General features: G+C 47.3%; 1 protein-coding gene across 2 annotated transcripts in view; it reads left to right on the top strand.

Moving 5' to 3' along the window:
* slc26a10 (solute carrier family 26 member 10) overlaps window positions 1–21027 on the top strand; it is a 141132-nt gene that overhangs the window by 93039 nt on the left and 27066 nt on the right. For both annotated transcript variants that reach the window (XM_059643345.1, XM_059643346.1), the window contains exons 7-11: window positions 2360–2507; window positions 7227–7340; window positions 12310–12387; window positions 13759–13854; window positions 14878–14984. In XM_059643345.1, coding sequence (XP_059499328.1) covers window positions 2360–2507; window positions 7227–7340; window positions 12310–12387; window positions 13759–13854; window positions 14878–14984 — 543 coding nt within the window. The remainder of the gene's footprint in view (window positions 1–2359; window positions 2508–7226; window positions 7341–12309; window positions 12388–13758; window positions 13855–14877; window positions 14985–21027) is intronic.

The following is a 21027-nucleotide window of genomic DNA, read 5'->3' as shown; positions in this document are numbered from 1 at the left end:
AGAAAGCATCTTGTGAATGCACAGAAACTTGCTGTAAGGAGAACACTTGCCATTTTACCAGGCTGAGTCTGTGCAAGGAACTGCACTGACTCTCTGATTTGACTGGGGAGATAGTGGTGACCCTTTGCTGAGGTTTGAGTGTTCGTAAAGATGTTGCTGGGGATAAAAGGGGGAATCTGAAGCCTGTAATGAAATCTTCCCAACATTTTGCTTCATAATGTAGTTCATGCTTTTTACTTTGTCTCCTTGTTTAAGAAATGTTTTGTTTTATAAGTACACTGGCCACCTCTTGTGTTTGCATTGAAAAGAAGTAAAGCTACTATCTATCGAGCCAGATTTCTGTATGGGATCTAACTTGTCAAGCACTGTGTTAACTTCAGCTGCGATCAGAACAAACAGACAAATTGAAGGGAAAGCAACCTGGGAGAGTCAGAAAAGGCAAGATCTAGGAACCAGGCTCTTGTTAGGATAAACAGAAATTGCTGGAAAAGCTCAGCAGGTTGGGGAGCATCTTTTGAGAGAAATCAGAGTTAACGATTTAGTTAACACAGTTCTGAAGAAGGATCATTGGACCTGAAATGTTTACTCATGATTTCTCTCCATAGATGCTCCCCAACCTGCTGAGCTTTTCCAGCAATTTTTGTTTATCCTAACAAGAGCCTGGTTTCAGGTTCAATGATCCTTCCTCAGAACTGTGTTAACTAAATCGTTAACTCTGATTTCTCTCTGCTGCCAGACCTGCTGAGCTTTCCCAGCAATTTCAGTTTTCATTTCTGATTTCCAGCGTCCACAGTTCTATGGCTTTGTTTTCTTTTTGGGATAGTTTGGGATAAAGTTGAATCCTCAGTTTATAAAGTGGTGGTCATCTATCTGAATGCAGAAAATGTCAGAAACTTGAGGCACTTTCTCGGAATCTTGCAGTTTACTCCCGACCAATGACTACACAGTGCCAACTTGCTTATGTTAAGAGGACAGGTCCCATTGAGGGTGAAGTTGGTATTGGGCAGCAACGTGAAATGGGGGATGATGAATTAGCACCTTATTTGACACCGTGCCTGATGTCCATCATGCACTGGACACTTAGCAGGTGCCTGATACACCATGTGCAGAGGGATCTTGGTGTCCATGTAAATAGATCCCTGACAGTTGCCACCCAGGTTGATAGTGCTGTTAAGAAGGCTTATGGTGTGTTAGGTTTTATTGGTAGAGGGATTGAGTTCCGGAGCCGTGATGTCATGCTGCAACTGCACAAAACGCTAGTGCGGCCTCACTTGGAATATTGCGTACAGTTCTGGTCGCCCCATTATAGGAAGGATGTGGAAGCATTGGAAAAGGCGCAGAGGAGATTTACCAGGATGTTGTCTGGTCTGGAGTGCAGGACCTATGAAGAAAGGCTGAGGGACTTGGGTCTGTTCTCATTGGACAGAAGGAGACTAAGAGGGGATTTAATAGAGACATACAAGATGATCAGAGGATTAGATAGGGTGGACAGTGAGAGTCTTTTTCCGAAGATGATGGCGTCAGCTTGTACAAGGGGGCATAGCTTCAAATTGAGGGGTGATAGATTTAAGACAGATGCAAGAGGCAGGTTATTTACTCAGAGAGTGGTAAGGGCATGGAACACCCTGCCTGCTAAAGTAGTTAACTCAGCCACGTTAGGGACATTTAAACAGTCCCTGGTTAAGCATGTGGATAATGATGGGATAGTGTAGGGGGAGGAGCTTAGATTAGTTCACAGGTCGGCACAACATCGAGGGCCAAAGGGCCTGTTCTGCGCTGTATTGTTCTATGTTCTATGTCCAATTGACAGCCAGCTACTGAAGGCAATCCTTGTTGAATTTTTGAAACAAAAGAATTAGCTGGAGGTGATGGATAGGAAGTCTGAGGAGGGAATATGAAAGGAATCTCTTTGGCAACACTGAGAACTCCATTCACCTTTCAAATAGAATCCCTACAGTGTGGAAACAGACCATCCAGCCCGACAAATCCACACTACCCCTCTGAAGAGCATCCCACCCAGACCCATTGCCCCCTACCCCTGCATTTTCCCACATCTAACCCAAACATCCCTGGATACTATAGGCAATTTCCCATGGCCAATCCACCTAACCTGCATGTCTGTGGACTGTGGGAGGAACCGGAGCACCCCCACGTAGACACGAGGAAAACGTGCAAACTCCACACAGAGAGTCGCCTGAGGCTGGAATCAAACCCAGGTCCTTGGTGCTGTGAGGCAGCAATGTTAACCACAGAGCCACCGTGTTAAGCCTCTTTATTGTGTCTATTAGTCGCCACTTGTCTATTAGTCGCCTATCTCAGAAGGCAATGAAATAACCTCTTCTCTTCATTTTCTCCCTAGATTCCCAATTCCCCAGTTGCCAGCATTGGAGAGCATCCCGAGTATAATCGGAGATACCATTGCAATTACCTTTGTTGGCTATGCTGTGTCTGTATCACTGGCTACGATCTATGCAGACAAACACAAATACAAGATCGACCCCAACCAGGTTTGTAGCACCAAACCACGAATGAGCCCCCTTCATTCCTCACTTGGTGGGTTCTTGTACATTTTCTAGCGGGAAGCGCTGGGCAATAGTCTGAAGCAAGGATGCTGCCTGGCATTTCCCCTCTGGGGTATCAGTGCACTGAGGTGAATCACTTCAGACCAGGGATCAAGATAAACCTGTCTGTTTTAAACCCATTGGGCAATCTTCACCAGCTGACCCATTCGGAGGCGCATTGTGTTTGATGAACCTTTATCTGTTGTAGAAACGGGGAGAGACTATTTCAATCCATCAAGCCCATTCTACTATCCAACAAAGTCATGCCTAGTCTGTATCTTAATTTCATCTACCTGCCTCTGATCCATGCGTCTTGTGTCACAGTGTTTAGTTCTGGGTACCTGCTTTTTGGAACACTGGATGTAGAAGGCATGTACCACATACTCACCAGAATGATACTAGTGCTAAAAGGGTTAATTTATGAGGACGAGTTGCGTAAATGATGCCTAGAATATAGAAGACAAAGGGGTGCCCAAATTGAGGTGCTTCAATTGGAGACAAAATTGGCTTAATGGTAGGATACAGCGTGTTGGTGGTGGGTTATTATTTGGACTGGAGGCCTTTGACCAGCGGTGTGCCACAAGGATTGGTGCTGGGTCCCCACTGTTGTTTATCATTTGTAGAAACGATTGGGCCAAAATATAGAAGGCATGATAAGTAAGTTTGTAGATGACACCAAAATCTGTGATATGGTGGGCAGTGAAGAAGGTTATTGAAGGCTACAACAGGATCTTGATCAACTGGGCCAGTGAACTGAAGAATGGCAGGTGGAGTTGAATTAAGATAAATGCGAGGTGTTGTATTTTGATAACACAAACCTGGGCAGGATTAATGGTAGGGCCCTGGGAAGTGTTGTCGAACAGGGAGATTGAGGGATGTAGATAGATAGTTCCTTGAAAGTTGTGACATAGTTAGACAGGGTGAGGAAGAAGGCATTTGGCATGCTTACCTTCATTGGTCACAGCATTGAATACACATGTTACGGTTGCACAAAACGTTCGTGTGGCCACATTTGGAGTACCATGTACCTTCTAGTCGCCCTGCTACAGGATGGATGTTATTAAACTGAAGAAGGTGCAACAACATTTACAAGGATGTCACCAAGACTAGAGGGTTGGAGCTACAGGGAGAGGCTGAATAATCTGGGACTTTTTTCCCTGAAGTGTCAGAGGCTGAGGGGTGACCTTATAGAGGTTTATAAAATCATGAGGGGCATGGATAGGGTGAATAGCCAAGATCTTTTCCCAGGGTGGGGGAGGTCAAAACTAGAGGGGTGTAGGTTTAAGGTGAGAGGGGAGAGATATAAAAGGGACCTAAGGGGTATCTTTTTCACACAGAGGGTGGTGGAATGAGCTGCCAGAGAAAGTGGTGGAGGCTGGTACAGTTACAACATTTAAAAGGCATCTGGATGGGGACATGGATAGGAAGGGTTTAAGAGGGATATGGAACAAATGCTGGCAAATGGGACTAGATTAATTTGGGATATCTGGTCAGCATGGACAAGTTGGACTGAAGGGTCTGCTTCTGTGCTGTGTGACTCAATGATTCCATGAAGTACATGGATAAGAAAGGTTCAGAGGGACATAGGCCAAATACAGGCAAGTGGGACTGGTTTAGTTTGGGAAACTTGGCTGGCATGGACAGGTTGAACCAATGGTTCTGTTTGTGCTGTCTGACTCTGTGACTGTTAGATGCTTAAAGGAGTTGATAGTGTAGATAGACTGAAACTGTTTCGTCTGGTGGGGGCAGTCAGTCAAGAGGGGGATGAAACCTTGAGAGGAGAGACATGCCAGTCAGGGGAGAGAAAATCTGGAACACTCTCCCTCCAAAATGCTGTTGACACTAGGGATCAATTGAAAATTCGACAACTAAGATTGACAGGTTTTTTTCCTCTTGGGTAAAGGTCTTTAAGGGCCTTGGAATTAAATGTAAATGGAGTTAAAGTACAGAATTACTGATCTAAGTAGATTGTAGCATAGCCATGAGGGACTGAATGGCCTCTTCCTGTTCCTGAACCCTTCCTTAGCCAAAGCAAAAAAACCTCAAATATGTTAATTCCCTCATTGTCCTCCTCCCTGTGCTCCCAGGGTTGCAGGCCTTACGGGGAATGTTGGTATAACTCCTTGATTCACTGGCTTGCTGAGCCATTTCAGAGAGAATGTAAGAGTCAACCACTTTGCTGTGGGTCTGATGTCAAATATAGACCAGACTGGGTAAAGACAGCAGATTTCCTGCCTTCAAGAAAGGCCATTAGTGAACCACATGAGTTTTTGGGGCAACCACGACGAGCATTGCTGAGGTTAGCTTTATATCCCTGATTTTTACATTGCGTTTAAATTCCACCGTCAGTGGTAAAATTTGAACCTCCAGAACATTATCATGGGCCTCGAGATTAGGGCAGCAAGGGAGCTCAGTGATTAGCTTTGCTGCCTCACAGCGCCAGGGTTCGATTCCACCCTCTGTGTGGAGTTTACACATTCTCCCTGTGTCTGTGTGAGTTCCCTCCGGGTGCTCCGGTTTCCTCCCACGGCCCAAAGATGTGCAGGTTAAGGTGGATTGGCCATGCTAAATTGCCCTGTAGTGCCCGGGAATGTGCAGGTTAGGGTGGGTTGGCCGTGGGAAATTGTCCCATAGTGCCCGGGAATGTGCAAGTTAGGGTGGGTTGGCCATGGGAAATTGTCCCATAGTGCCCAAAGATGTGCAGGTTAGGGTGGGATTGGCCATGGAAAATTGTCCCATAGTGCCCAAGGATGTGCAGTTTAGGGTGGGATTGGCTGTGGGAAATTGCCCCATAGTGCCCAGGGATGTGCAGGTTAGGGTGGATTAACCTTGGGAAATGCAGGGGGAGGGGAACGGGTCTGAGTGGGATGCTCTTTGGAGGGTTGGTGTGGACTTGTTGGGTTGAATGGCCTGTTTCCACACTGTAGGGATTCTATGATTAGTAGCTCAGTTATAGAGCCAACAGGCCCTCAGCAACATTTTGCACCTGCCTGTGAATTAATGATCACATTCTGCCTTTGCTGAAGTGCAACAGGGATGGTCTGGGGAATTACAGGCTGGTGAGCCCCACTCAGCTAGGATTCACTCAGATTTAGAAAAATGTGGACTTATTCACAATCGGCAATGTGGCTTTGTGTGCAAGAGGTTGTGTCTCACAAAATTGTTGGAGGTTTTGAGGAAGTGACAAAGATGATTGATGAGGGCAGGCTCGTGGATGGTGTTGATATGTACTTCAGTAAAGCCTTTGGCAAGTTCCCTTATGGCAGGCTGATATAGAAGATGAAGTCACAAGAGATCCACAGAGCTGGCTTAGTCATAGAGAACAGAGAGTAGTGGTGGAAGGCTGTTTTCTGACTGGAGATCTGTGACCAGTAATGCTCTGCAGGGACCTATAGGTGGCCTGATTAGACAAAGGTCGGGGAGCTGCAGATAATGAGGGGGATTGCCAGGGGATACAGCAGGATATAGATAAACTAGAGATAACACCGTGTGGAGCTGGATGAACACAGCAGGTCAGGCAGCATCAGAGGAGCAGGAAAGCTGACGTTTCGGGTCGGGGAGGCTAGACACTTGAGCAGACAACCTGCCTATGGACTTTAATCTGGAGAAATGCATAGTGATGCATTTTGGAAGAACTAATGCAGGTGGGAAGTATACAGTAAATGGCAGAACCTTTAGTAACATGAACATACAGGGGGATCCAGGCATACAGGTCCACAGTTTCCTGAAAGTGACAACACAAGTGGATAAGGTGGTTGAGAAGAGGGCATATGGCATGCTTACCTTCATCGGTCAGGGCACAGAGTATAAAAACTGGCAAGTCGTGTTACAGCTGTATAGAGCTTCAGTGAGACCACATTTGGAATATTGTGTCCAGTTCTGGTTGCTACACGACTACAAGGACGTGGAGGCTTTAGAGAGGATACAGAAAAGGTTTACCAGGATATTTCCTGGTTCGGACAGTATCAGCCAGGAGGAGAGATTGGACAAACTTGGTTTGTTTTCAACTGAACGTTGAGGAATGAGGGGGTGACCCTGATAGAAGTTTACAAAATGATGAGAGGCATGGATAGAATGGATAGTCAGTGTATTTTAGCCCAGGGTAGAAATGTCAATCACATGGGGACCTAGGTTTAAGGTGAAGGGGGTAAGTTTAAAGATGTGAGAGGCAGGTTTTTTTACACAGAGGGTGGTGAGTGCCTGGAATGTGCTGCTAGAGGAGGGGGTGGAGGCAGATACAATAGCAGCGTTTTAGAGGCATCTTGACAGATACATGAACAGTCAGAGAATTGAGGGATATGGGCCGTGCAGAGGCAACAGGTTTTAGGTTTAGAAAGGTATCATGTGTCGGCACGAGCTTGGTGGGCTGAAGGGCCTGTTCCTGTGCTGAACTGTTCTTTATATCTTTGATTTCCTCAGGGATTCTCCTGCTCTGCCAGTGACAGCTTGGCACAAATTACATTGCCAAATGTTGGCAGGGATTCCTGGCTGAGCCCTAACTGAAGTTATGGCAATAGAGTATGTGAAAACCCAGGGGAAATCCACTCTCCTTTTCCTCACTGATCGTAAATCCCAGTTAGACACGTTTCTGTAGGCCATTGAGGACAAATTATGTTCCGTTCCCAGCCAGCACTGCTCTAAGCTAGTTTCCTCATTGTTTCGTAGGAACTCTTGGCTCACGGAATTTCAAATACCATCTCCTCCCTATTCACCTGTTTCCCAAGTTCAGCTTCGTTGGCTACAAGCAATATCCTCGAGAGCACAGGGAGTTCTACACAGGTAGGAATATGATGCACGCTGGAGTCCTGCAGAGTTTTACTTGCAAATTTGTTTGACTATTGTTCCAGATGGGATTTATTAAAATGGCACCAGAGTTTCTTTTTGGAAAACTCATTCACAATTTAAGGTGTCACTGACCAGGCAGCATTTATTGCCCATCCCTAAATGCCCAGAGGGTAGTTAAGAGTCAGCCACATTGCTGTGGGCCTGGAGTCACATGTAGGTCAGACCAGGTAAGGATGGCAGTTTCCTGCCCTAAAGGACATTAGTGAACCAGATGGGGTTTTCTCCCCAAAACAATCAACACTGGATTCATGATCACTCTTAATTTCAGATTTTATTTTTCAATGAATTCTGCTACAACCAGATTTAAACCAGGTTCTTCCAGAGCATTATTGGGGAATTGCTAGGTTAACAGTCCAGCGATAATACCACTAGGCAGTCACCACCACTCAAGAGAGCTTAAGGGCATCAGATAATGTGGGAAGCTCAGATGGTTTTCCTTAGAGCAGAGGTTGTTAGCGATGTTTGAATTTGTGAGGGATTTTGTGGGAATAAATAATGAGAAGCAGTTTCAATGGAAGGATTCATGACCACGGGCTACAGATATAAGGTCATTGACAAAAGAAACAGAGGCAAAATGGGGAGAATTTTTTTTGTGCACTACCATCTGGAATGCACCTATTCTGAGGGTGGCATGATTCAAGAATAGCTTTCAAATAAATATTGGACAATAACTTCAGTTAATAACAGGGGAGAGGGATTAACTGGATGTCCTAGCCAGGACAACATGGTGGGCCAAACGGTCTCCTATTGTTGTGTGTCATTCCCAGATTTTCAGACTTCATGTCGCTAACGCTTGGCAGCTTGGCATTGTGGGAGATGACAAACATGTGGCGCTTAACATCAATAGATTTCGGGCCTGCCTGCTGACTTTAATTGGATGGGGGAACCTGTGCCAATGAAGTGAAGGTGTCCAGGCCCTTAAAATGCCAAAATTTCCCCTTGGGTGGCTAGGTATAGGACTCAGTGTCTGGCTTGGTGCCCCAAAGCAAAGATTCAGGCTGGGGATTGAAATAAGGAAGGAAAGCTCCAACTTCTCCTCAAAACCAAGTTCCTTGAGAGGCTACAATTCTCTCAGATTGATCGCGGGTCAGCACCAGAAATATGTGCAGAGAGCCTTATGGATTAGGCTACCTCACTTTTCTATAAAGGATGGAGGACATTAACTTGTGGATGGTAAGGTCAGTGTGGATGGTGGATGGTGGAGGGTGGGGGGGGGGGGGCGCTGGGGAGGCGGGCGTTGGAGTGGGAGAATTCATTCCAAACAGATTAAATAAATAACATCAAGATGACAAAAAGAATGTGAATTTCCTTCACACCTTTCACAGTGTCATGATGTCCCAAGTATGAGGATGTCACTGGCTAGGCAGCCCATGGGTGGCTGAGCCCATTATCTCCAGCCTCACTGTGCTCCTCCAACCTTTGGTAGTTCAAGCTGAAGAATGTCCCCTTTTTCCTTTGTTCATTCATGGGCTGAGGGTGTCACTGAGGCAGCATTTATTGTCCATCTCTAATTGTCCAGAGGGCAGTTAAGAGCCAACCACATTGCTGTGGGTCTGGAGTCACATGTAGGCAAGACTGGGTAAGGATGGCAGTTTCCTTCGCTGAAGGGTGTTAGTGAACCAGATGGGGTTATCCCCCAACAATTAATTCATGGTCATCTTTAGGCCCCTTAATTCCAGATATTTTCATTGAGTTTAAATTCCACCATCTGCCATGGATTTGAACCCAGGTCCCCAGGACATAACCTGGGTCTCTGGATTAACAGTCCAGCAATAATATCACTAGGCCATTACATCTCCCTAAAATGCCGCCGAAGTACTTTTTACCTGTAGACGTTGTAATGTCAGAAACACAGCAGCCAATGTGTGCACAGCAAGATCCCACAAAGAACAGTGTGATACCTAGCCTGTCTAAAGAATAGGGAGGGGGGAAAAAGAGGAGGGGGTGTAGCACTACTAATCAGAGAGAGTATCACAGCTACAGAAGCTTCCATTGTCGAGGAAGATCTGCCTACTGAGTCAGTATGGGTGGAAATTAGGAACAGCAAGGGAGTAGTCACCTCGTTAGGGGTTTACTACAGGCCCCCCAATAGCAGCAGGGAGATTGTAGAAAGCATAGGTCGACAGATTTTGGAAAAGTGTGGACGCAGTAGGGTTGTTGTAATGGGTGACTTTAACTTTCCTAATATTGATTGGAACCTCCTTCGAGCAGAAGATTTGAATGGAGCTGTTTTTGTAAGGTGTGTTCAGGAGGGTTTCCTAACGCAGTACGTTGACAGGCCGACGAGAGGAGAGGCCATTCTAGACTTGGTGCTCGGAAACGAGCCGGGGCAGGTATCAGATCTTGTGGTGGGAGAGCATTTTGGTGATAGTGACCATAACACTCTCTCATTCTACATAGCTATGGAGAAGGAGAGGATTAGGCAGAATGGGAGGATATTTAATTGGGGAAGAGGAAACTATGATGCGATTAGACACGAGTTAGGAAGCATGGACTGGGAGCAGTTGTTCCATGGTAAGGGAACTATAGACATGTGGAGATGGTTTAAGGAACAGTTGTTGGGAGTGATGAGTAAATATGTCCCTCTGAGACAGGCAAGAAGGGGTAAGATAAAGGAACCTTGGATGACGAGAGCGGTGGAGCTTCTAGTGAAAAGGAAGAAGGTAGCTTACATAAGGTGGAGGAAGCTAGGGTCAAGTTCAGCTAGAGAGGATTACATGCAGGCAAGGAAGGAGCTCAAAAATGGTCTGAGGAGAGCCAGGAGGGGGCACGAGAAAGGCTTGGCAGAAGGAATCCGGGAAAACACAAAGGCATTTTACACTTACGTGAGGAATAAGAGAATGGTCAAAGAAAGAGTAGGGCCGATCAGGGATAGCATAGGGAACTTGCGTGTGGAGCCTGAGGAGGTAGGGGAAGCCCTAAATGAGTTTTTTGCTTCTGTCTTTACGAAAGAATCGAACTGTGTAGTGAATGAAACCTTTGAAGAGCAGGTGTGCATGCTGGAATGGATAGAGATAGAGGAAGCTGATGTACTGAAAATTTTGTCAAACATTAAGATTGACAAGTCGCCAGGCCCGGATCAGATTTGTCCTCGGCTGCTTTGGGAAGCGAGAAATGCAATTGCTTCGCCACTTGCGAAGATCTTTGCATCCTCGCTCTCCACTGGAGTCGTACCTGAGGACTGGAGAGAGGCAAATGTAATTCCTCTCTTCAAGAAAGGAAATAGGGAAATCCCCGGCAATTATAGACCGGTAAGTCTCACGTCTGTCGTCTGCAAGGTGTTAGAAAGGATTCTGAGGGATAAGATTTATGACCATCTGGAAGAGCATGGCTTGATCAAATACAGTCAACACGGCTTTGTGAGGGGTAGGTCATGCCTTACAAACCTTATCGAGTTTTTTGAGGATGTGACTAGTAAGGTTGATGAGGGTCGAGCTGTGGATGTGGTGTATATGGACTTCAGTAAGGCATTTGATAAGGTTCCCCATGGAAGGCTCATTCAGAAGGTCAGGAGGAATGGGATACAGGGGAACTTAGCTGCTTGGATACAGAATTGGCTGGCCAACAGAAGACAGCGTGTGGTAGTAGAAGGAAAATATTCTGCCTGGAAGTCAGTGGTGAGTGGGGTTCCACAGGGCTCTGTCCTTGGGCCTCTACTGTTTGTAATTTTTATTAATGACTTGGACGAGGGAATTGAAGGATGGGTCAGCAAGTTTGCAGACGACACAAAGGTCGGAGGTGTCGTTGACAGTGTAGAGGGCTGTTGTAGGCTGCAGCGGGACATTGACAGGATGCAGAGATGGGCTGAGAGGTGGCAGATGGAGTTCAACCTGGATAAATGCGAGGTGATGCATTTTGGAAGGTCGAATTTGAAAGCTGAGTACAGGATTAAGGATAGGATTCTTGGCAGCGTGGAGGAACAGAGGGATCTTGGTGTGCAGATACATAGATCCCTTAAAATGGCCACCCAAGTGGACAGGGTTGTTAAGAAAGCATATGGTGTTTTGGCTTTCATTAACAGGGGGATTGAGTTTAAGAGTCGTGAGATCTTGTTGCAGCTCTATAAAACTTTGGTTAGACCGCACTTGGAATACTGCGTCCAGTTCTGGGCGCCCTATTATAGGAAAGATGTGGATGCTTTGGAGAGGGTTCAGAGGAGGTTTACCAGGATGCTGCCTGGACTGGAGGGCTTATCTTATGAAGAGAGGTTGACTGAGCTCGGTCTCTTTTCATTGGAGAAAAGGAGGAGGAGAGGGGACCTAATTGAGGTATACAAGATAATGAGAGGCATAGATAGAGTTGATAGCCAGAGACTATTTCCCAGGGCAGAAATGGCTAGCACGAGGGGTCATAGTTTTAAGCTGGTTGGTGGAAAGTATAGAGGGGATGTCAGAGGCAGGTTCTTTACGCAGAGAGTTGTGAGAGCATGGAATGCGTTGCCAGCAGCAGTTGTGGAAGCAAGGTCATTGGGGTCATTTAAGAGACTGCTGGACATGTATATGGTCACAGAAATTTGAGGGTGCATCCATGAGGATCAATGGTCGGCACAACATTGTGGGCTGAAGGGCCTGTTCTGTGCTGTACTGTTCTATGTTCTATGTTCTATGTTCTATGTCGGCTGTTGTTGTGATGTTGCTCAGGGGATGAATATTGGCCAGGGGTCTTAGAGAATTCCTCTTCTGTGCGTCAGATAGAGCTCGAGGATCTCTTGCTTTCACTGGAGGGGGCAGAAAGGGACTCTGAAAGTCCATTGGGAGTGGCGACCTAGCTTTTGTGCTCAAAAACTCTTTAGTGGGACTCAAAGCTTCGAATCAGGAGTGAGAGTGATACCATTGAGCTGGGATGTTATTGTGAAGATATTGTGACTCGTACTTAATTCAATCCTACCATTCTGGTTTTGCAGCTTGCTGGATTTTTCACCTGTCTTGTTGTCTTGGTGGTGCTACTTTTGATCGGGCCGCTGTTTTACTCTCTACCCAAGGTGAGCCATAGAAATCACGCTGAACTTTGATGGAGATGGTGTTGTAATGGTAGCATCACTGGGCTACTAGCTGATGGATGAGTCCTTTGTAGCATCATAGAGTCAGGCAGCACAGAAACAGGCCCTTCGGCCCAACCAGTCCATGCTGACCATAATCCCGAACTAAACCAGTCCCACCTGCCTGCTCCTGGCCCATATCCCTTTGAACCTTTCCCATTCATGTACCTATCCATATGTATTTTAAACATTGTAACTGTACCCACATCCACCACTTCCTCTGGAAGTTCATTCTACACATCAACCACTCTCTGTGTAAAATAATTGTCCCTCATATCTTTTTTAAATCTCTTTCCTCTCATCTTAAAAATATCCCTAGTCTTGTAATCCCCCACCCTGGGGAAAAGACACCTGCCATTCACCTTATCTATACCCCCCATGATTTTATAAACTTATATAAGGTCACCCCTCAACCTCCTACACTCCAGTGAAAGAAGTCCCAGCTTATCCAGCCTCTCCTTATAACCCAAACCCTCCATTCCCAGCAACATCCTGGTAAATCTCTTTTGAACCCTCTCCAGCTTAATAATGTCCTTCCTATAACAGGGAGACCAGAACTGGACACAGTGCCCCAGAAGAGGCCTGACCAACAACATCCTGTACAACCTCAACATGACGTCCCAACTCCCACACTCAAAGGCCTGAGCAATGAAGGCAAGCGTGCTAAACACCTTCTTAACTATCCTGTCTATATGTGATACAAACTTCAAAGAATTATGTACCTGAACCCCTAGGCCCCTCTGTTGTACAGCACTACCCAAGGCCCTACTTTTAATTGTACAAGTCCTGCCCTTGTTTGTTTTACCAAAATACAACGCCTTGCATTCATCAAAATTAAACTTTGGAAATGTGGCCTCAAATCCCAGTAGAGTTTAAAATCTTGTATGAGGAGTGGGCATTGCTGGCAAGTCTGACATTTGCTACCAGCCCCTAACTGCCCTTGTACTGTGTGGCAACCCCCATCATTTCAGAGGGCAGTTAAGAATCAACCACATTGCTGTGTGTCTGGAGTCACATGTAGGCCCAGACCAGGTAAGGATGGCAGTTTCCTTCCATAAAGGACATTAGTGAACCATAACCACAATAAATATAAAGTTATCATAAGATCTGGAATAGGAAGCTAGTCTCACTAATGGTAACCATGACAACTATTAATCATTGTGGTCAAAACTATTTTGGTTCACTCATGTCCTTTGGGCTTATTCCTGCTCTGAACACATCCATTTCTGTAAATCATAAATGTCATTTTCTTGTGACAGATGGAGTAAGCAATGCAGATGGGAACTAATGTGAATAAAATACCCTGTTTTTCAGGCAGTCCTGGCCTGTATTAACATCACCAGCCTGCGCCAGATGTTCCTCCAGTTCCAGGATCTACCAGAGCTGTGGAGAGTGAGCAAAATGGACTTTGTAAGTTGTTGATCCTGAATTCTCTTTTATATAACGCTGCTGTCGTGACAGAGCCATTTTCGAAAGCCCAAGAACGGTCACACAAGCAATTAGCTTTGGGTTGATCATTAGCCATCCCATTCGAGGCATCCAGGTCCACAGTTTCCTGAAAGTGACAACACAAGTGGATAAGGTGGTTGAGAAGAGGGCATATGGCATGCTTACCTTCATCGGTCAGGGCACAGAGTATAAAAACTGGCAAGTCGTGTTACAGCTGTATAGAGCTTCAGTGAGACCACATTTGGAATATTGTGTCCAGTTCTGGTTGCTACACGACTACAAGGACGTGGAGGCTTTAGAGAGGATACAGAAAAGGTTTACCAGGATATTTCCTGGTTCGGACAGTATCAGCCAGGAGGAGAGATTGGACAAACTTGGTTTGTTTTCAACTGAACGTTGAGGAATGAGGGGGTGACCCTGATAGAAGTTTACAAAATGATGAGAGGCATGGATAGAATGGATAGTCAGTGTATTTTACCCCAGGGTAGAAATGTCAATCACTTGGGGACCTAGGTTTAAGGTGAAGGGGATAAGTTTAAAGATGTGAGAGGCAGGTTTTTTTACACAGAGGGTGGTGAGTGCCTGGAATGTGCTGCTAGAGGAGGGGGTGGAGGCAGATACAATAGCAGCGTTTTAGAGGCATCTTGACAGATACATGAACAGTCAGAGAATTGAGGGATATGGGCCGTGTAGAGGCAACAGGTTTTAGGTTTAGAAAGGTGTCATGTGTCGGCACGAGCTTGGTGGGCTGAAGGGCCTGTTCCTGTGCTGAACTGTTCTTTATATCTTTGAGCCTGATGGCACAGTGATACTGCCCCTACCTTTGGCCCAAGGTCAAAATCCCACCTGCTTCAAATATGCGTCATGACATTTCTGAACACGTCGATTCAAATAACGAGGCTCGAGCCTGGAAATGTTTCTCGCTGTGCGTCGCTACGCTCACACAAAGCCTTTATCACAGCCATTTGCTTTGTCCTTTTCCAGATGGTCTGGGTGGTCACATGGCTGGCTGTAATCACACTGAATGCAGACCTCGGCCTAGCTGTGGGCGTGGTGTTTTCCATGATGACTGTGATTTGCCGCACTCAAAGGTACCGTCGCCTGTATTGAAGCAGAATTTGTGTCAACAATTGCACTCCCGAACCAAAGCTGACCTCCTCATGGCTGGCCCTCACTGGCTCAACTAGATGTACCAGGACTATGCCCGAAAGAAGGCATTGCACGAAGAATCAGTCTGATGGCACAACCTCTACCCTATTGCCAAAAGTTTGTTGCATATTTTACACTTCTCATATTTTACAACACTGGTTTTGAAGTGGGCAAGAAGTTTGTCTATAAGAGATTTAAAATATCTGTGCAATCATAAAATGGCTGCACTCATGCTGATCCACTCTCAGCTTCCAGAAGCTTCTGTAACCTCGCTTTTGCTTGCTTGGACTCCACACCCAGGCTGAACCAGTCAAGCATAGAGAGCATAGATCAGTTTCCAGGCTCACCTTGCCAAAGGCAGAATAATCAAACAAGTGAATACTTCAGAAATGATGAACTCAGCCTACAAACATGCGTATGTTAGTGTGGTTTCATAATTGCTAGGAGTCTTGTGGGAGTCAGGTCGTCCGTTTCAAATGGATGTTAAACATTTCAGATGGAACAGTCACAAGATTCGGGCCCACAATCCGAGGGTAGCACGGTGGCTCAGTGATTAGCACTGCAGCCTCACAGCACGAGGGACCCGGGTTCAATTCCAGCCTCAGGCGACTGTCTGTGTGGAGTTTGCACATTCTCCCCGTGTCTGTGTGGGTTTCCTCCGGGTGCTCCGGTTTCCTCCCACAGTCCAAAGATGTGCAGGCTAGGTGGATCAGCCATGTTAAATTGCCCGTAGTGTTCAGGGGTGTGTGGGTTGTGGGGTTGTGGGGTTGTGGGGTGGTGGGTCTGGGTGGGATGCTTCAAGGGGCGGTGCGGACTTGTTGGGCCGAAGGGCCTGTTCCCACACTGTAGGGAATGGAATAAGCAGATTGTTGAGCTGTTGGTAAAAGTTTACACTGATGTAGATTAGGTAGAGAAAGGCATTGTTGGAAAAGGCGTCAACAACCAGCAGGAGTCAGGGATTTGTTTGTGGAGATCAGCAGGAGGCAGGGATCTGTGTCTGGAGACCAGCAGGAGTCAGGGATTTGTTCTGGAGACCAGCAGGAGGCAGGGATTTGTTCTGGAGACCAGCAGGAGTCAGGGTTCTGTGTCTGGAGACCAGCAGGAGTCAGGGATTTGTTTGTGAAGACCAGCAGGAGTCAGGGTACTGTGTCTGGAGACCAGCAGGAGTCAGGAATTCATATCTGGAGACAAGCAGGAGTCCGGGTTCTGTGTCTGGAGACAAGCAGGAGTCAGGGATTTGTTTGTGGAGACCAGCAGGAGTCAGGGTTCTGTGTGTGGAGACCAGCAGGAGTCAGGGTTCTGTGTGTGGAGACCAGCAGGAGTCAGGGTTCTGTGTGTGGAGACCAGCAGGAGTCAGGGTTCTGTGTGTGGAGACCAGCAGGAGTCAGGGTTCTGTGTCTGGACACAAGCAGGAGTCAGGGTTCTGTGTCTGGAGACCAGCAGGAGTCAGGGATTTGTTTGTGGAGTCCAGCAGGAGTCAGGAATTCATATCTGGAGACAAGTAGGAGTCAGGGTTCTGTGTCTGGAGACCAGCAGGAGGCAGGGATTTGTTTGTGGAGTCCAGCAGGAGGCAGGGATTTGTTTGTGGAGTCCAGCAGGAGGCAGGGTTCTGTGTCTGGAGCCCTAATTCTTCATTCATCACGGGATGAGGGTGTCACTGACCAGGCAGCATTTATGGCCCATCCCTAATTGCCCAGAGGGCAGTTAAGAGTCAACCACATTGCTGTGGGTCTGGAGTCACATGTAGGCCAGACCGGGGAAGGATGGCAGTTTCCTTCCCTGAAGGACATTAGTGAACCAGATGGACTGACATCTGTGAAGAAAATAAGTCAGAGTTAATGTTTTTCAAGTCTTGCTCAGAACTTCTGAGGAAGGGTCACCGGACCCAAAACATTAACTCTGATTTTTTCTCCCCCGCTTCACAGATGTTGCCAGCCCTGCTGAGCCTTTCCAGCAACTTTTTGTTTCTGATTTACAGCATCTGCAGATTTTATTGAACCAGCTGGGTTTTCCAACAAGGGATTCTTAATTCTGGACTCCATTTTCTCCCCTTTGGTCCAGGAACTCCCCACCTACGTCCGTGACACCACCCACCACCGCCCTCCACCTCCTCCAGGACTTCCAATTCCCTGGCCCCCAACACCTCATCTTCACCATGGACGTCCAGTCCCTATACACCTGCATTCCGCATGCAGATGGCCTCAAGGCCCTCCGCTTCTTCCTGTCCCGCAGGCCCGACCAGTCCCCCTCCACTGACACTCTCATCCGCCTAGGTGAACTCGTCCTCACCCTCAACAACTTCTCTTTTGACTCCTCCCACTTCCTACAGACTAAGGGGGTGGCCATGGGCACCCGCATGGGCCCCAGCTATGCCTGCCTCTTTGTAGGTTACGTGGAACAGTCCCTCTTCCGCACCTACACAGGCCCCAAACCCCACCTCTTCCTCCGGTACATTGATGACTGTATCGGCGCCGCCTCTTGCTCCCCAAAGGAGCTCGAACAGTTCATCCACTTCACCAACACCTTCCACCCCAACCTTCAGTTCACCTGGACCATCTCCAGCACATCCCTCACCTTCCTGGACCTCTCAGTCTCCATCTCAGGCAACCAGCTTGTAACTGATGTCCATTTCAAGCTCACTGATTCCCACAGCTACCTAGAATACACCTCCTCCCACCCACCCTCCTGCAAAAATTCCATCCCCTATTCCCAATTCCTCCGCCTCCGCCGCATCTGCTCCCACGATAAGACATTTCACTCCTGCACATCCCAGATGTCCAAGTTCTTTAAGGACCGCAACTTTCCCCCCACAGTGGTCGAGAACGCCCTTGACCGCGTCTCCCGTATTTCCCGCAACACAACCCTCACACCCCGCCCCCGCCACAACCGCCCCAAGAGGATCCCCCTCATTCTCACACACCACCCTACCAACCTCCGGATACAACGCATCATCCTCCGACACTTCCGCCATTTACAATCCGACCCCACCACCCAAGACATTTTTCCATCCCCACCCCTGTCTGCTTTCCGGAGAGACCACTCTCTCCGTGACTCCCTTGTTCGCTCCACACTGCCCTCCAACCCCACCACACCCGGCACCTTCCCCTGCAACCGCAGGAAATGCTACACTTGCCCCCACACCTCCTCCCTCACCCCTATCCCAGGCCCCAAGATGACTTTCCACATTAAGCAGAGGTTCACCTGCACATCTGCCAATGTGGTATACTGCATCCACTGTACCCGGTGCGGCATCCTCTACATTGGGGAAACCAAGCGGAGGCTTGGGGACCGCTTTGCAGAACACCTCCGCTCAGTTCGCAATAAACAACTGCACCTCCCAGTCGCAAACCATTTCCACTCCCCCTCCCATTCTCTAGATGACATGTCCATCATGGGCCTCCTGCACTGCCACAATGATGCCACCCGAAGGTTGCAGGAACAGCAACTCATATTCCGCCTGGGAATCCTGCAGCCTAATAGTATCAATGTGGACTTCACCAGTTTCAAAATCTCCCCTTCCCCTACCGCATCCCAAAACCACCCCAGTTCGTCCCCTCCCCCCACTGCACCACACAACCAGCCCAGCTCTTCCCCTCCACCCACTGCATCCCAAAACCAGTCCAACCTGTCTCTGCCTCCCTAACCGGTTCTTCCTCTCACCCATCCCTTCCTCCCACCCCAAGCCGCACCCCCATCTACCTACTAACCTCACCCCACCTCCTTGACCTGTCCGTCTTCTCTGGACTGACCTATCCCCTCCCTACCTCCCCACCTATACTCTCTCCACCTATCTTCTTTACTCTCCATCTTCTTTCCGCCTCCCCCTCTCTCCCTATTTATTCCAGTTCCCTCTCCCCATCCCCCTCTCTGATGAAGGGTCTAGGCCCGAAACGTCAGCTTTTGTGCTCCTGAGATGCTGCTTGGCCTGCTGTGTTCATCCAGCCTCACATTTTATTATCTAGGGATTCTTAATCCCAGATTTTTCCCCTTGGATTCAAATTCCACTGTCTGCCATGGTAGGATTTGAACCCAAGTCCCTGGGACGTTATCTGAGTCTCTGAATTAACAGGCTAGTGATAGAGCCACAAGGCGATCACCTCCCCTGTAAGGGCTTCAGTTGTGCATAACTGCTCTTCTGTGCTGCAGTTGGGGACATGTAACTGAAACATTTCTGAGGCAACCACATTCCCAGGAATTGTTAACAATTTGGCAGGATCAGAATTTCTTCGAAGTTTGGTTTCATCTGGGAGCCAATTGCAATTTGAAAGAGCGTTATCCTCCTCTACTGCCCAATAGGAAAAATCAGGCAGGTATTTTCTCAAATAACAAGGCTGCCAATTATTGTCAAATAGCATTTGGTCTCGCCAGAGGGGACGCATTATCTCAAGTTGTCTTGGTCCCTGGAAGCACTGAGCACTTCCGATGTGTTTTCCAATTTGGATTTGAAGCGAAAAAAGATGGCACTTTGTGTTGTGCTTTTTCAAAGCAGTACGCTAAAAATTAAAATCAGTCAAATTGTACAGAACACTCCTGAATTTGCATTGTGTGGTGAAAAGGAAAGCTGTCTTTTGATAAAATCTTTATTTTGATGGAGAAAAAACATTTGTGACGAGATTTAATATTCTGCCATTTCAGGTCTTTTTTGTCATAAGAATTAGGGAACATTTAGCACACATTTGAAATGTTAATTTGAGTATTACGCATAAGATCCATGGCCTTCCAGAAAGTTCTCAATGGAGCTATAGGGACATATACCACAGGCAAGATTACTGGATCCATTAAAGTGGATCACAGGAACATAGGAACAGGAGTAAGCCATCCAGCCCATTGAGCCTGTTCAACTATTTAATGTTATTATGACCAATCAAACACTTCAATGCTTTTTAGTCACATTGTCCTAAACTTCACCACCATCTGAGTAAAAAACTTCATCTCAGTCCTCAATAAGGCCATCCCCCTTATTTTTAAATAGCCAGCGATGCCCTCATCCTGTGAATGAATATAGAATTAGGACTCCAGTCACAGGACGCTGCCTCAGAGACAGTAGGAACTGCAGATGCTGGAGAATCTGAGATAACAAGGTGTAGAGCTGGATGGACACAGCAGGCCAAGCAACATCAGAGGAGCAGGAAGGCTGATGTTTCGGGCCTAGACTCTTCTTCAGAAATGGTGGTGGGGGTGGGGGCGAGAGGGTTCTGAAATAAATAGGGAGAGAGGGGGAAGCGGATCGAAGATGGATAGAGGAGAAGATAGGTGGAGAGGAGACAGACAGGTTAAAGGGGTGGGGATGGAGCCAGTAAAGGTGAGTGTAGGTGGGGAGGTAGGGAGGGTGTAGGTCAGTCCGGGGAGGACGGACAGGTCACGGGGGTGGGATGAAGTTAGCAGTTAGGAAATGGAGATCCGTCTTGAGGTGTGAGGGGGGGGGAATAGGTGAGAGGAAGAACAGGTTAGGGAGGTGGGGACAAGCTGGGCTGGTTTTTACTCTTTTCTATACAAAACTATACTACTTCATTACAAGTACAATTCTACTGAATTTCGCCTGCACCCTCTCCAAAGCCTTGCAATTCTTCAGAAAGCGAATGTCTGCAAAAATACACCAGCTTTTCATTCATCGAAACAGCACTGACCTTCCGACAGTGTGGTGCTCCCTCAGCACTGACCCTCTGACAGTGTGGTGCTCCCTCAGCACTGACCCTCCGACAGTGCCCACTCCCTCAGGACTGACCCTCTGACAGTGCCCACTCCCTCAGCACTGACCTTCCGACAATGCGGCACTCCCTCAGCACGGTAATCTGAGTGCCAGCCTACATTGTGTGCTGAAGTCTTTGAAACCAGAATAATTGTCCTTCTTCTAGGTTTAACAGCAGTGAGGGGAAATCAGCTTTGACTCCAGCCCTGAGCACTAATGGGCTGTTAGGATCAATATTGCTCATAAATGCACTGCATGTGAAAATCAAGCACTGTATTCAGCCAAGTGTTGCTGAA

The sequence above is a fragment of the Stegostoma tigrinum genome, chromosome X (assembly GCF_030684315.1).
Source record: "Stegostoma tigrinum isolate sSteTig4 chromosome X, sSteTig4.hap1, whole genome shotgun sequence".
NCBI classification, from domain to species: Eukaryota; Metazoa; Chordata; class Chondrichthyes; order Orectolobiformes; family Stegostomatidae; genus Stegostoma; species Stegostoma tigrinum.
This window is presented reverse-complemented; position numbering and strand designations above follow the sequence as displayed.